The sequence below is a fragment of the Pteropus vampyrus genome, unplaced genomic scaffold, assembly GCF_000151845.1.
Source record: "Pteropus vampyrus isolate Shadow unplaced genomic scaffold, Pvam_2.0 Scaffold470, whole genome shotgun sequence".
In the NCBI taxonomy this organism is placed as follows: Eukaryota; Metazoa; Chordata; class Mammalia; order Chiroptera; family Pteropodidae; genus Pteropus; species Pteropus vampyrus.
In genome coordinates this window covers 953612-966558 of record NW_011889251.1, presented here as the reverse complement: position 1 = coordinate 966558, position 12947 = coordinate 953612, and the positions used below count along the sequence as shown (strand labels likewise).

General features: G+C 34.0%; 2 protein-coding genes across 5 annotated transcripts in view; both read right to left on the bottom strand.

Moving 5' to 3' along the window:
- Positions 1–516: 516 nt before the first annotated feature.
- On the bottom strand, positions 517–9623 carry IGIP (IgA inducing protein). Its single transcript, XM_011382283.2, has one exon. It carries the CDS (start codon positions 841–843, stop codon positions 685–687), a length of 159 nt encoding a protein of 52 aa, XP_011380585.1. The 5' UTR covers positions 844–9623; the 3' UTR covers positions 517–684.
- A 2320-nt stretch (positions 9624–11943) lies between these two features.
- Positions 11944–12947, bottom strand: part of PURA (purine rich element binding protein A) — a 9921-nt gene continuing 8917 nt past the window's right edge. For all 4 annotated transcript variants that reach the window (XM_023524487.1, XM_011382281.2, XM_011382280.2 and 1 more), the window contains exon 2: positions 11944–12947. This exon is cut by the window's right edge and continues 2241 nt beyond it. The gene's annotated coding sequence lies outside the window, so the exon portion shown is untranslated.

Below are 12947 nucleotides of genomic sequence, written 5' to 3'. Positions count from 1 at the left end.
GCAGTTTTGAAATGATCTTATTTTTAAGCACGACCTCTACTTTCTGCAAAGGATTCTCTTCATCTTTGGTCATGTTCTCTCGTTACCTTTCCACTAGTCCAAACCAACTTCAAATAATTAAAATGACAGAAAACAAAAACTTTCTACGGGAAAGAGGCATGATCTATGGGGAAAGTTTTTCTTTCTCTTCAATTGTGATAGCTAGGTTAACTGTCGAACTATCAGAGTTTTCGAAACTGACTCAAAAAGCAAGATAGGGAAGCCATTCACAAAAATAATCTTTAAAAATAAGCAAATTAGTTTTCAAATAAAAAGGAAAATAGTTTTCCAGTGTGAGAGAGCACACTTAATGCTTGTAGCCAATTAATGATTGGGCAAGTAGACCTACTATTGGGTCCTAAAAATGGTTTCCATCTATCAAAAATTAAAAAAACAAAAAACGAACAAACAAATGAAAACCCAAGAGCGACCAGACACCCCCAGAAGGCACTGAAACAAAAGACTGATCTGTTTATATAGTCACATGAAAAATAAACATCTTTATTTTTTTGCCTACTTTATTTCATTTTTTCAAATAAAATTTAAATCTGTACAAAGTATACTGTTACAGTATATATTTTGTAAGAATCAATGCCTAAAAGAATCACAATACTTCAATAAGCAGTACAGCAGACCTCGCTAGTTTCAGCTTTGATATTGAACAAACTCAAGCCGGCTGATGCACAACACATTTGCTTGGTTTCCACATGGTGAGTTCCCAGCACTGAGATGAGAGAACATGACAGCAAGTATGGTTATATTACAGCCTGACACACTGCGCTTCTTCATGTGATAACTGCACATATTTAATACAGAATGCTCAAATTTACTTTTTAAATTGCATTTGCTTACTTCTTAGTTGGCAAAATTCAGCATTCTTAATGGGGTCCCCAAACAGTGCAAATTAATGATATTCTACTGTATAATTGGCACATCTCCAATAAGGATTAACTTGTAAACTCAACGAATATCACAACTTCGTCCTAAATTTTAACTAATATACATCTGGTCCATTTAACCAAAGTCATTTTGGAAAGATATTAAAGAACAATTCTAGTTCTGAAAGGATATCGTTTTGACCATTCTTTAGAGAAGATAAATTTTTAAATTGTCATTAAAATGTTTTACTATAAAAATTTTACAAACTTGATTAGAAATTTCAAGATTATGATTCACAGCAGACAAATACAAACTGTTTGTATTTCAACAATACCTACTTTTAGACTTTCAAACAGAGCACAACCATGTCAGCTGTGTTAACTAAAATTCTGAACAGTGTACTAAATTTATAAGTGGTGCTGGGTCTAGCAAGTGTAAATACACAGTATATTTTAATGAAAAGAATTGTCTTCTTTATACTTTATTGTTTTCCCATAAGGAAACATTAATGTTTACATTCTTTAATAAAGTTAATCTTACATCAGAATATAACTTAATACTGTCAGCAACAGGGACCACACACAGTAAATAAGAAGCACATTTAAAATAAGTCTGAATTCACATAGATTAACATTTGTTGGTTAATAAAATATCGACAGTATTACAATCTTACAATATTTACAGTAAGAAAAATCTAGAGTAATATATACCTTTCACAGCAGGATTTTTTTTTTTTTTTAAATTTCTTCCAGTTTGGGATTGTGTATACACAAAAAGCTCAAATAAAGCAACTCTGCAATATAATCTTAAAATAATGGCTACTGGGGGAAATTCTATCACAACCATTGAAAATAATGGTGACTTTTCACGGAGTCTGTGGCATCTGAGAACCCAGTTAATTAACCAAAGTCTTGCTCAAACCAGCCTCAGTTACCCAGATTAAAGCTGCAGAACTCCGGCTTTCCCTGACTACTGAAAACCCAACAGATTTTCTCAACATGCTATAAGGAAAGAGGGAAAATAGGTTTCAGCTCATACCTCATAGCTGGAAGCCTCCGCCAGTGCACATTCCCCAACTTAAGCTAAAAGAGGGCGGATTTCATCCCCAAAGCATCGCAAGAGTTTACTCTCCAACTACAGGGCACTTTGACACCGAGCTCACTCATCCCTCAACTCTTGTGCAACTAGGATAAGGCATGAACTTGGCCCATATAATATACACCAGCATCTTAGAGATTTGGGACTGGGGCAAAGAAACAGACTAGGGTGGTTTGCACTGAGATCAACAGGGAAAATGGGAAGCAATGCACATTTCCAATTAGAATGGCAAGAAGACCCACATCCCTAAACTGGAATTTGGCCAGGGCATCAGAGTTAGCACCCCCTCTCTGAGTACCACAAGCAATTAGGATGTGTGCTCTGGGAATCCTCCAAGAGAGAGCAACTACAGTAAGTAACACCATGTGGGACATTAGTTCAGTGATGACTCCCAAGAAAGCAGATACAATTCTTGAAGCTGGAGTTGTCCCCAGCACCGAGGGCATTCATCTGAGCTGTGACCTGTCCCAACCCTGCTTACTTTGAGATCTGATGGGCACAGAGCATTCAGGGATACAGCTGCTGGCTACTTTGGACTCTAGATCTCACAGGTAATCAACAGGTATCTGGGATTGGATTAACAAACTGTACCATAGCTCCTTAAACAGACACTGTCAGGTTTGAAATCAGGTGAAGCATGAATCTTCACTGTCAGGTCAGATATCAAAGTGGGAGTCTTCCCACATCAGCCAAGTTTATTTTGTCAAAACCTTAGAGGAGTTGGACAGTTTTTTTCACTTTGCAAGTGATTTTACTTTTTTCAGTCAAGGTAGATTGGCAAACCAGACTGACCTATTTAGTTAGCTTTTTTTTTTTTTTTCCTTAACATATGTATAAACCCAAAGCTGTTGTGTCTGGGTTAAATACACTGACAGAGAAATTTCACACAACAAAAGTTTTCAGCAAACTTCTGTGGCATTTTCTTTTTGGAAGTCAATGCAAGATCTAAAGGTATTTCTACCCAACAAAGTCTGTTTAAGTGTTTGTTATTTCCTTTTGGTCCTATACAGAATGCTATGACTTCTATATAGGTCTGAATGCTGCTCCATGTAGATTCCTTCTGTATATCTAAAAATATATACTTTTCAGTAGTTCAATACATGGTTAATCTTCCCACAGAGGAAGATTCTTGTAATCACATGTTGCAAAGTAGAAAAACATCTCCTTTCTAAGAAAGGAAATATACTTTTCTATTGTACACTTGAATAAGCCCAAAGGCATGCACCAAAAATCATTATTAAAACTAATACATGCACTAAAATGGTGTAAAGTTAGACTTAAAGTGCTGCTTCTCAATTTTTAAATTTGGAGAAGACATCTTGTCAGTTGTCGACTCAAAGATCTCCCCCCATCCCACCCACCCCACTCCATGGCATCAAGAGAGAAAAGTAAAAAGTATGCATAAATCTTCAAACTATTCTTTACATGGGGGAAAGGAAAGATATACCAATTATCCTATTTATAAACTGGATTCCCAGTTTTAAATAAAACCAATATTTACTGGTAAAAATTGTCAAAGCTAATACATCCAAACAAATGTTACTAGTAAATAATGTTCTACATAGAGAATAATTTACTTTGGTTTTATGCACCTTCTCAGAAATAATACTGGTGTCCCATACATCACCAAACTGATGTGTTCCAGCAAAGTTGTAAGGCAAATCTTTTTTTTTTTTTTTTCCTAGTGACATCTTGTTTCCCAACAGACAAAACTAAAATCTTTTGGTGAGGAAGGGGCTAAGATAATGGCTAACCCCTTGGCATCCTGAGCATTGTGGTTTATCAAACTCTACCCTGCTAGAAGCTGTCAGGCACCCTGACCCCTGCCTTGAACCAGGAATGGCTCCCATGTCTAGAGATGCCCTGACTCCTTATAAACAGCTCTCAGAATTTTCTTTTCTCCTTCTGTCTGGATGTTACAATGTCTAACAAAGCTGGTTGCAATGCCACATTTTGCTAGTAGAGGCCACCATCTAACAATTCCAATCTGAAATGTTTTAGGCCAATAGCTAGTTCCTAATTTTATCAATCAATTGCATTAAGATTTTCTCTATAGAGTTTATTTAGAGCAGAGATCCTTAACTTAGGTTTCAGAAGATGTGTGATGCCCCCTGAGGCTGTATGCAAAATTATCTATGTGCATTTTTTTGAGGGAGGGGAGGAGAGGGTCCATCATTTTCATCAGATTATCAAAGGTATCTGTGACCCCAAAAAGGGGTTACAGGGACTTAGAGGGATACCCGTAATTCATTTTATACCAGGATTGGGAAATAGGGGCAGAAAACTAAAAATGGTCTCAAAAAGGGTGGGGGGAGGGGCAAATTGCTGATCTTTTCCCTTTATTCACATTTGGGAAATAAGTGCTTCAAACTAGGAAAAATAATTAATTAAGCTCATTAACCTCCATTAAAAAATAATCAAAGCTACTTTCTAAAATTTTTTCATTTTCTGTATATGGTAAATTTAAGTCTCCAAGAAAGGTTTGAAGACTGAATTTTTCTCTTTTACCAAAGGAAATTCATAAATATATGCTAATCATCATCTACATTTAAAGAACTGACAACATAAAACTTAAGACAACTCTAATAATGTAAGCCTTTAATCTACGATTTTGAGTAAAGGATTATATAGAGTCAGATACACATCTGTCAACCTTCATTTCCCAAAATTGGTCCATATCTAGACAACTACCAGGCACAATTCCACTAGGGAAACGTAAAATCTCAACAATGGAAGTTTAACTTTCTACTCAAATTAAAAACAAAGCCACAAGGTTCCACAAGAGAGTCCGCCACAAACATTCACATTATGTCATAGAGGACTTTCTCATTTCAAATACGTCACAGAATTTTCAACACAATTTGCAAATATAAGATCCAGAATGACTAGCAAAACATGCTGAGAAGAGCATGTCAAGAATTAAAACACCACCCCCAATCCAGAAACACACTCAGGCATTCCAAAAATAAACCAGATCTGAAGAGAGGACTTTCACTTGTTGGTTTTAAGTATGAAGTGCCTAAAAGGCTATAGGAAAGGGAATATAAAATGAAATAAATAACTTACAAAAAATAATTTTAGCCAAAACACATTTCTTTTCTATTGATAAAACTATTAACTTTTTTCTCAATTCTGAACCTAACCGTGCTGCAATCTCACACGACAAAAAAATATGTTCACAGGTACACTTTTTGTTCTATTCTTTCTAGAGCACATCTTGTGGTTATAAGACTGCCTCTAGTTAAAATAAAGTCTCTTATCCCTTGCCACCCTCCCCCCCTCAAAAAATGAGTCAACCTTGTATTCCTAAAAGGAATATTCATTTAATATAATTATTTCAATACCAGTTATATCACACTGACCATGAGAAAACTCTATGAGCATTATGGAAAACTACATGAAAGAAGGAGCTGCCACTTGTCACCCACTTCACTTCCAGATTTTTAAGCCGATACCTACCTAAACTCAAATCTCATTGACTTCAGTGAAAACAAATCACTCCAAAACCAGGCCACCTCAGGCTGGAAGTTGAATCTCAAAGACACCATTTTATATATATATTCCTATCCTAAGCTTTCATTTTGTCTACTCGATAGTTTAATAAAGCTCACACAAAGGATTTTATTGGCAAATAAAGGCCCATATTGAAAATTTTAACAAAACAAATTTCATAGCTAACACTAAGAAATATTTTCTTGGACTTATAAAGAATATTTAGTTGCATATAAGCTTAGCTTTGGGTGGGATATTGAAAACATAACTATAAGAAAGACTAGAAACAAAAGTGAAAGTGTCTTAACTTTCAAAAAATCAAGTGCAAAGGTAAATAGTGCAAATAATGAAAACTAGAAATTTTATAGGCAATTTTACATAGTTTCTCCTGCTCTGCACTTTTACATATTGACAACTTTATAAACCCTAACAACTATGCAGCATGGAAATGGGCTATCACTTATCTCCATTGACTAGACTCAAGGAAGCCTTTCAAAGACATTTAAATCACTGGTTCTTGACACAGGTTTGGGAATTCACTTCTTTTTAAATAATTTCTGGGAGCGGGACTATTTAAGAAGGCTCTGGACTGACTTAAACAAGTTATAGTTTGTAACAGTATCATAATTTCAAATCTGACACACAAAATGTGAAAACTATGTATCAACTCTACAAGTTATAATAAAAACAATTCTGCTATTGTTAATAAACTTGACAAAAAAATTACCTTCCAAATACAAAATCAAAACCTCTTTTTAGCTATCTTTTTAGAGATTTTATCACTAATGTATACAGGTTTAGATAAAATGAAACTCGTAAGTAATCTATCAAAATCACTGAGAATTAAGTCCATACAAAACCAGAAAATAACAGTCAATCTAAATATACTTGAATTATGTAACTGAAAAATAATATAGCAATTTTTATCTTAAATAACTTAAAATGCTCCTGGGATACTAGGAACAGAAATCTAAATACAATCAATTCACCCTACAAATGGCATAAAAACTTCCAAGATGTACTAAGTTATACTATTAACATCTTCCACCATTGAACTCTTGGGAATTCTACAATATTAAAGTAATAGAGAAAGTGGGAAAACAAAGAGAAACTGAGTTTGGGGGGGTATGTTGTCTAATTTCAGAAATATAGTATTCTGAGGGTCTCATAAGGTCCACAATGTTAGATGATTGCTAGGACTGCAAATGTAAAAGAAATAGAAAAGATACCTAGAATTGAAATTTAGTGATTTCATCTGGTTTATAGTCCTCTTCTAAGAAATTTATGTGGACCTCAGGTCAAGGTTCTGTAAAAGCAAGGTCTAATATGGATCTTTGTGGAGTGCAAAATCAAATGATTTTGATCTAAGGACCATTTTGAAAAGTAAAACTAAAAGTAAAACATTGTAACATGAGCCCAAGAGAATAGATAGTACATATTATATATATTTCCGATAGTTTAAAAGTTATAACTGAAAAAGTTTGAAATTTTATCTTTTCTCTCAAAATAGTAAGTTCCCTGCACCAACTTGCCTTGACCAGAAAATTGCCATTCCACAATTATGCTACTTAATCTGTCCAGAAAAGGAAACATCCTAAACCTGAAAACAGATTTGTATAATGCATCATCATCATCATGATATCTAGCAACAAACCAACAGCATAACCAACAAGGGACCCATTTTCTCAGGCTTTATTGAAACCTCCTTAGTGAAGATCAACTTTATTGTCCTTAGCAAACAACTCTCACTTAAGACTCCACCTTAGTATCTTTTCCTACCTCCAATAAAAATTTCTCCTACTTTACCTCCAACCATTCCCTTATATACCTTTTACACTCCCATACACTAACACATCAAACAGCTCTCCTCTTTCGGCTCTCAAATTTCCAAACCAGTAAGTTCTCAGCCCCCAGTAACTTACCTAAAATACACATACTTTTTACTCTCTTCAATTCACAAATTCCTTAACAATTTTGATGACCTTCAAAGTGTCAACTTAAGTCTATGGGGAAAACAGCACTCAGAAAAACTACCCGATTACCTCATAATAAAGAAATCTTTCTGGGGTCAGTTAGCTATATTCTAAAGCAAGAGTCAGCAATTTCTTTATTTCCTTCTTAAGAGAGTAAGCTTGAGTGCCATTGGCAGGGCTATGAAAAGGAAAATAATAAAGGAGAGAGAAAACAAGGAAAAAGGATGGGAGAAAGAAAATGCCACATGTATATGGTAGGGAGGTAGGTCAAATGCCACCAACTATCTACACTGGAAATTACCAATCCACTCCAGCTGAATGGGAATTTAACTCAATCTCAACATGTTTCTAATAATTCATTAGCTGAAGACCACCACTGTTTGACTAAGTCAAGATGAATACATAAATTACACCTGTCCATTAGGTTTGACTGCCACTTCACAATAAGGACATCTTAAGTCCTCTTAAGATCCTCCTGCATTAATTCAATTTAGACCAAAACACATGCTAACAGGAGTATTTTCATGTTTCTCAAAATTCTAGAATATAAAGGTTTGGTCCTTGAACTTGGAGGCTTCTTGAATTATTAAAGTGCATTCTAAATCAAGAAAATTAAACTCTTTAGCTTAAAATTTTCCCATGAAATGCTACAAAAATTTAATAAGCAAATTACTAATCATCGAAACAAAGTATGTATTCATGAAAATGCAAAATTCTTGCGCTTCCACAATGAGTAAAATATTTCTGGTCTGTAAGAAGTTATTTTATTTTACAGAGTACCACCACCATGTTTCTACCTATCAAACAAGACAATTTTCCACAAAAGCAAAGCACATCAGGAAAAAGAAAATACCAAACATAATATGGGGACAAAATAAGAAAAAATGAGTAGCTATGAAATTTTTTAAGAAAAATGTTAACGAGTGACTTTTGCCATACTCAACTTTCCTAAAGACAAAAATTGCCTAGACCATTCAACATCAAAACTTGGTAGTCAGATTAGCAACTGAAAGATGACATACTGTTGACTTGAAACCAATCATATCTTTCACTTTTCATCTGGTTGTTCTTGCACCATAAAATTCTACCTGACTCAAGCTAATGCTAGTTTAGACAATCTTCATTTAGCCCATGATAATTAAATTTATGTTCAAGAACAACGTGTCAAATGTCCTAGGCCTTAAATTTAGATTTTTAGGATCAATAACTCCTCAAATATTAAAATCAGCTGTTCTTAAAAATATTTTTAACTCTATAATTAATGCTGCTCTGTGAAAACAGTAATTTTAATAGCAGTGATCACTTTAGTTTTTTAGTGTACTTCATTATGTATGGCCTATATTCAGTTAACTTGCAATGAAAAAAAAATACCATAATGTCTAATTTAAAAATGGATAAACTTTGACAATTTGCACAAATAATTCCAGTGAATTAAGCAATTCTAATAAATTTTCTTTCCTATTCATTTCACTCTCATGGAGAAGTACATATATACCCAAATTATTAAGATATTCAAATTTAAAGATAATCAACTGTAAATGTTATACTCAGAGTTATCAACAATTGTTCCAAACCTAAGTTGCTAAAGATTCCCTTGTCTTAGCATCCTTTAATGTAGAAAGCAGGATCTCATTCTGATATTGAAAAGACTCTGAAAAAGGAAAAAAAAAAATTAGATTTGGTATCTCATGTTTTAGGGGGAAAAAATCTTTAAAATATGTTCACATGTATAATAAAATAAATTGTGGAGCTATGAAAGCCACCAGAGCAACAATTTCAGAAATTCTCATTCTAAAATCATCTGGAAATGTGTGTGTGCATGTAAGTAATATTTAAAAAATGAGTGGGAATATTGATGAAGAGAGGGTGAACCATTTGAGGGTGATAAAAATAATCGTGCCTGTAAGTGGGGTCACATGGCTAGCAGATAACCTTAAATGTTATAAAAGAAAATTTGTTGCTTTACAAAGTTTCAGTAGTGCCAAATGCAAAATGTTAAAGCACAGAAACAATGAATGAGGTAACCCCCCAAAAAACATCAAGTTCTACTAAAAAAAAAAAGGAAGAAAAAAAATTGACATATGCATCTTTAACAGAACAAATCTTAACTGACTTAAAGATTATGTAAAGTGTTTGGGTCGTAGAACCCACCCAGATTCTCATTATCAACGGACTTATTTTTTCCCCTCCCTTCCACCCAAATTTAGTTGTTTTCCTGCAGAAAAGTATAGCATTCCTATATTAATAAGAATAAGAAATGAAAACAGTGAGTACAACTGATATAGATCCATTGACTTTTATTACAAATGTACTTGATCACTTGGCTTCAAAAAGTTTAAAATCAATACCCTATATTCTGTATGCCAGTACAAAGCAAACTGTTTTACAAATTAAATACCTAAAAATTTGACAAAAATATTAAAATTTGATGAAAAACAATTATAAAAATCCTTAAACTCTCTCTTCAAAAAAGGAGGCAGTCTTCCCAGTCCTATTATACAATATTAATAATATTCACCATTTTTAGAATAGGTAGCTAAATTATATTTTTCTGTTAGCATACAAAACTCTTAGGCTAATAAATTTTATTTGTATATGCTCCAGTTAAGTTTGTGAATGCCATCTGATTGCAATATAATCAACTATCTTTAATTGAATTCTAATTTACACTTATTTAATAATTTGCATAGTTTAAAAGGGATAAAGGTTATTCTACAACTAATTATCATAGGCTATTACAGTGCTATTTTTCAAGGCAATAAGTATTTGCTCCCAAATGAAATTATCTGTTTTCTCTAGGCAGGGGTTAAAATTACTAGCAGCTTTCTCCATTACCTGAAAAATCAAATTGGAATAGTTAGCCATCTCTAGATGTGAAGACCTAAAAAACACACTGAAATATTTTGCACTTTGAGTCAAATTTCAACCCCTGCATGGGATAACTAGAAAGTGAGACTTTCAAAGTTTATTTTCCCTGTTAGTTTTGGTTTCTACTCTCCATGGCTTTTAAGAAGCTGGAAAAGTCTGTCTTTCCTGACTCACATTGTTTTTTTTGTTGTTGTTTTTTTGCATTTGGCAAATGTTCATCTACCTCCAATCTGTATCTAGTGGAGGAAAAGCCGACAAGGCTTTTCTTATAAACTTCCTTTGTTGTCAAAGGCATGTATAATGATTTCTACAGTTCTGGTTAGTTAACTTTAGCTCCCTCTGTGGCTGGATGACTGCTGCTTCTAACATCAGCATGATAAATAGGAGGCACAAATAAAAAGTAGCTTAAAAAAAGATTTGGTGATTTAAAAGGAAAAAAAAACATCAAACACACACACATACATATGGGCATTTCAAATCTGGTGGCAGATCTCTAGATTAAATTACTTGACAGTGTCTCTCATTTTAAAGAACGTCAATATTGCAATGCATTTCAAGTTTTCTTTTATACTTAGGCAAATAATAGTTAAACCAAGCTCTTGGACCTTAATTGTAAGACAAAGTAGATCATTAAAAATAAGGCATACTTGTCAGGAATTAAGTTTTGTTTGCTTGTTTTTGGCACATTTGATCATACTGTCTTCTATGAATAACACATATGGTCAAATATACCAACCATTTCCTTTTGTTTCAGCACAAACAGGGTTCACCAACTATTAAAAAAAAAAAAAAAAAAAAACAAGGAAAAACTCCAACATAAAACACTGAGATATAGAACCTTGGTAAAGTACCGAGCACCTGGGGACAAAGGGTGGGGAAAGGATGAGACAGGAGAGAGAAGGGAAGGTTGGGAGGGTGCTTAAGGAGGTAAAGTGAGATGCAAAAAAGAGCATCTTTACAGTCATTTAGTCTTTTCTAGGATCATCTCTTAAGTCTTAAAAGATTTGCATGTGGATTTCTTTTTAAACCCACCGACCATAAATCAGACAATGGTTTCAAAATCTTTGTAAGATTGTATTTAACTGTTATAGTGTAAAGACAATAGCACAATATATGTGCTTCTTGATCTGGTAGAATTCCAAGCAGAATCTGAAGTCTATAGGTAAGAAAGGCTTCACTTTAGGTAACTCTGACCCTAAAGAAAACCTCATGAAAGAACTCGCATCTCAAAGAAAGGACACTTTGCCTAAGTTTGCTGTTTTTGTTGACTTGCACTACTTATTGCTGGCTACTATGAAACACTGACCTAGGAGTACTCCAACAACCTGTAGTACAAGGCTTAACTTTAAGAAGCTATAGTAAACAAGAGACAAAATCAAAGCAATTCTCTTTCCTAACTAGTAACAGCACAGAGAATGCAGTCTTTTCCATATCACAGTTAAAGTACAGTGAACAAAACAGCTCAACAAACCTTAAGACAAAAAAGTGCAGGTTATTAATGTTTACATGCAGTTGATAAGCATTCCAAATGTCACATTATGCACTGTAAAAGCTCAACTTTACTATGTGGAAATAAGAAAATGCACCTTGGGGGAAGGGGAAAAGCAATTTAATCATTTCCAGTGATTTTGTAAGTAAAGAAACTCCTAACTATTGTACGGTCACCTCATATTTAACATTGTATGAATATTAAAAGCAAACAATTTAATGGGAAAATGCACAGTACAATGGAAATAGCTTGTTATTCAACACATACAGTAGATCTCAAAAACAAAGACAACACACTCAACCAGGGAGCTTAAAAATATCAAATCAAACCCAAAGAACCAGCAGAAAAAAAAATCCTTCAAAAAGACAACTGTTTCACCTTCCTAGGCCAATGCTTTACAATGTGAGAAGCACTGACACCTTCCAGCTCCTACAGGTGGTGTCTCCTACATACAGCAGTTAGATCTATATGGCTGGATTTGCCAAGAAACAATTCCATCCCCAGAACGCTCTGTCAGACAAGATCCTTATTTTTTAACCAATGTACTTTCTACAGAATTCCAAACCAAAATGTACTGTTTAAGGCATCTTTTTTTATAACATTTTCTCTTCACTCAAAGATGATAGTCATGCAGCAGTTTAATGATAAAAATATATTAATATTTTACTATACAGCAGCAAGAAGTTAGTTGTCAATTAAAAGCACACGAACATCTTTAAATGAAAACCTGTAAAAGACTATCGTTACAAACAATTTCAGTTTGGAGGACACCAGTTTGGTAAAGTGCTCTCCTAAGCTTTGCATTTTCATACCCTACACCTTGAATATATGAATTATAGAACAAACTTTTGATAGAAGGCTTGTACACTTGGGGAACACAAATACACTTAGCATATAATGTAGCCAGTAACAACTAGCACCACAGCTACATGGAAATCTTTTACATACACCAACTTAGCTTGGCTTTCTTTTTAAAATGAAACTCAGAATCCATGGCTCAGTAGGATAACTATAATTGTGTTGCTCTGCTTTTTAACAGGTCTACATAAGTTAATAGCACTGGCAAAAATCAAAGGATAGCTTCAGACCTCTTACAAGTTTAGGAGACA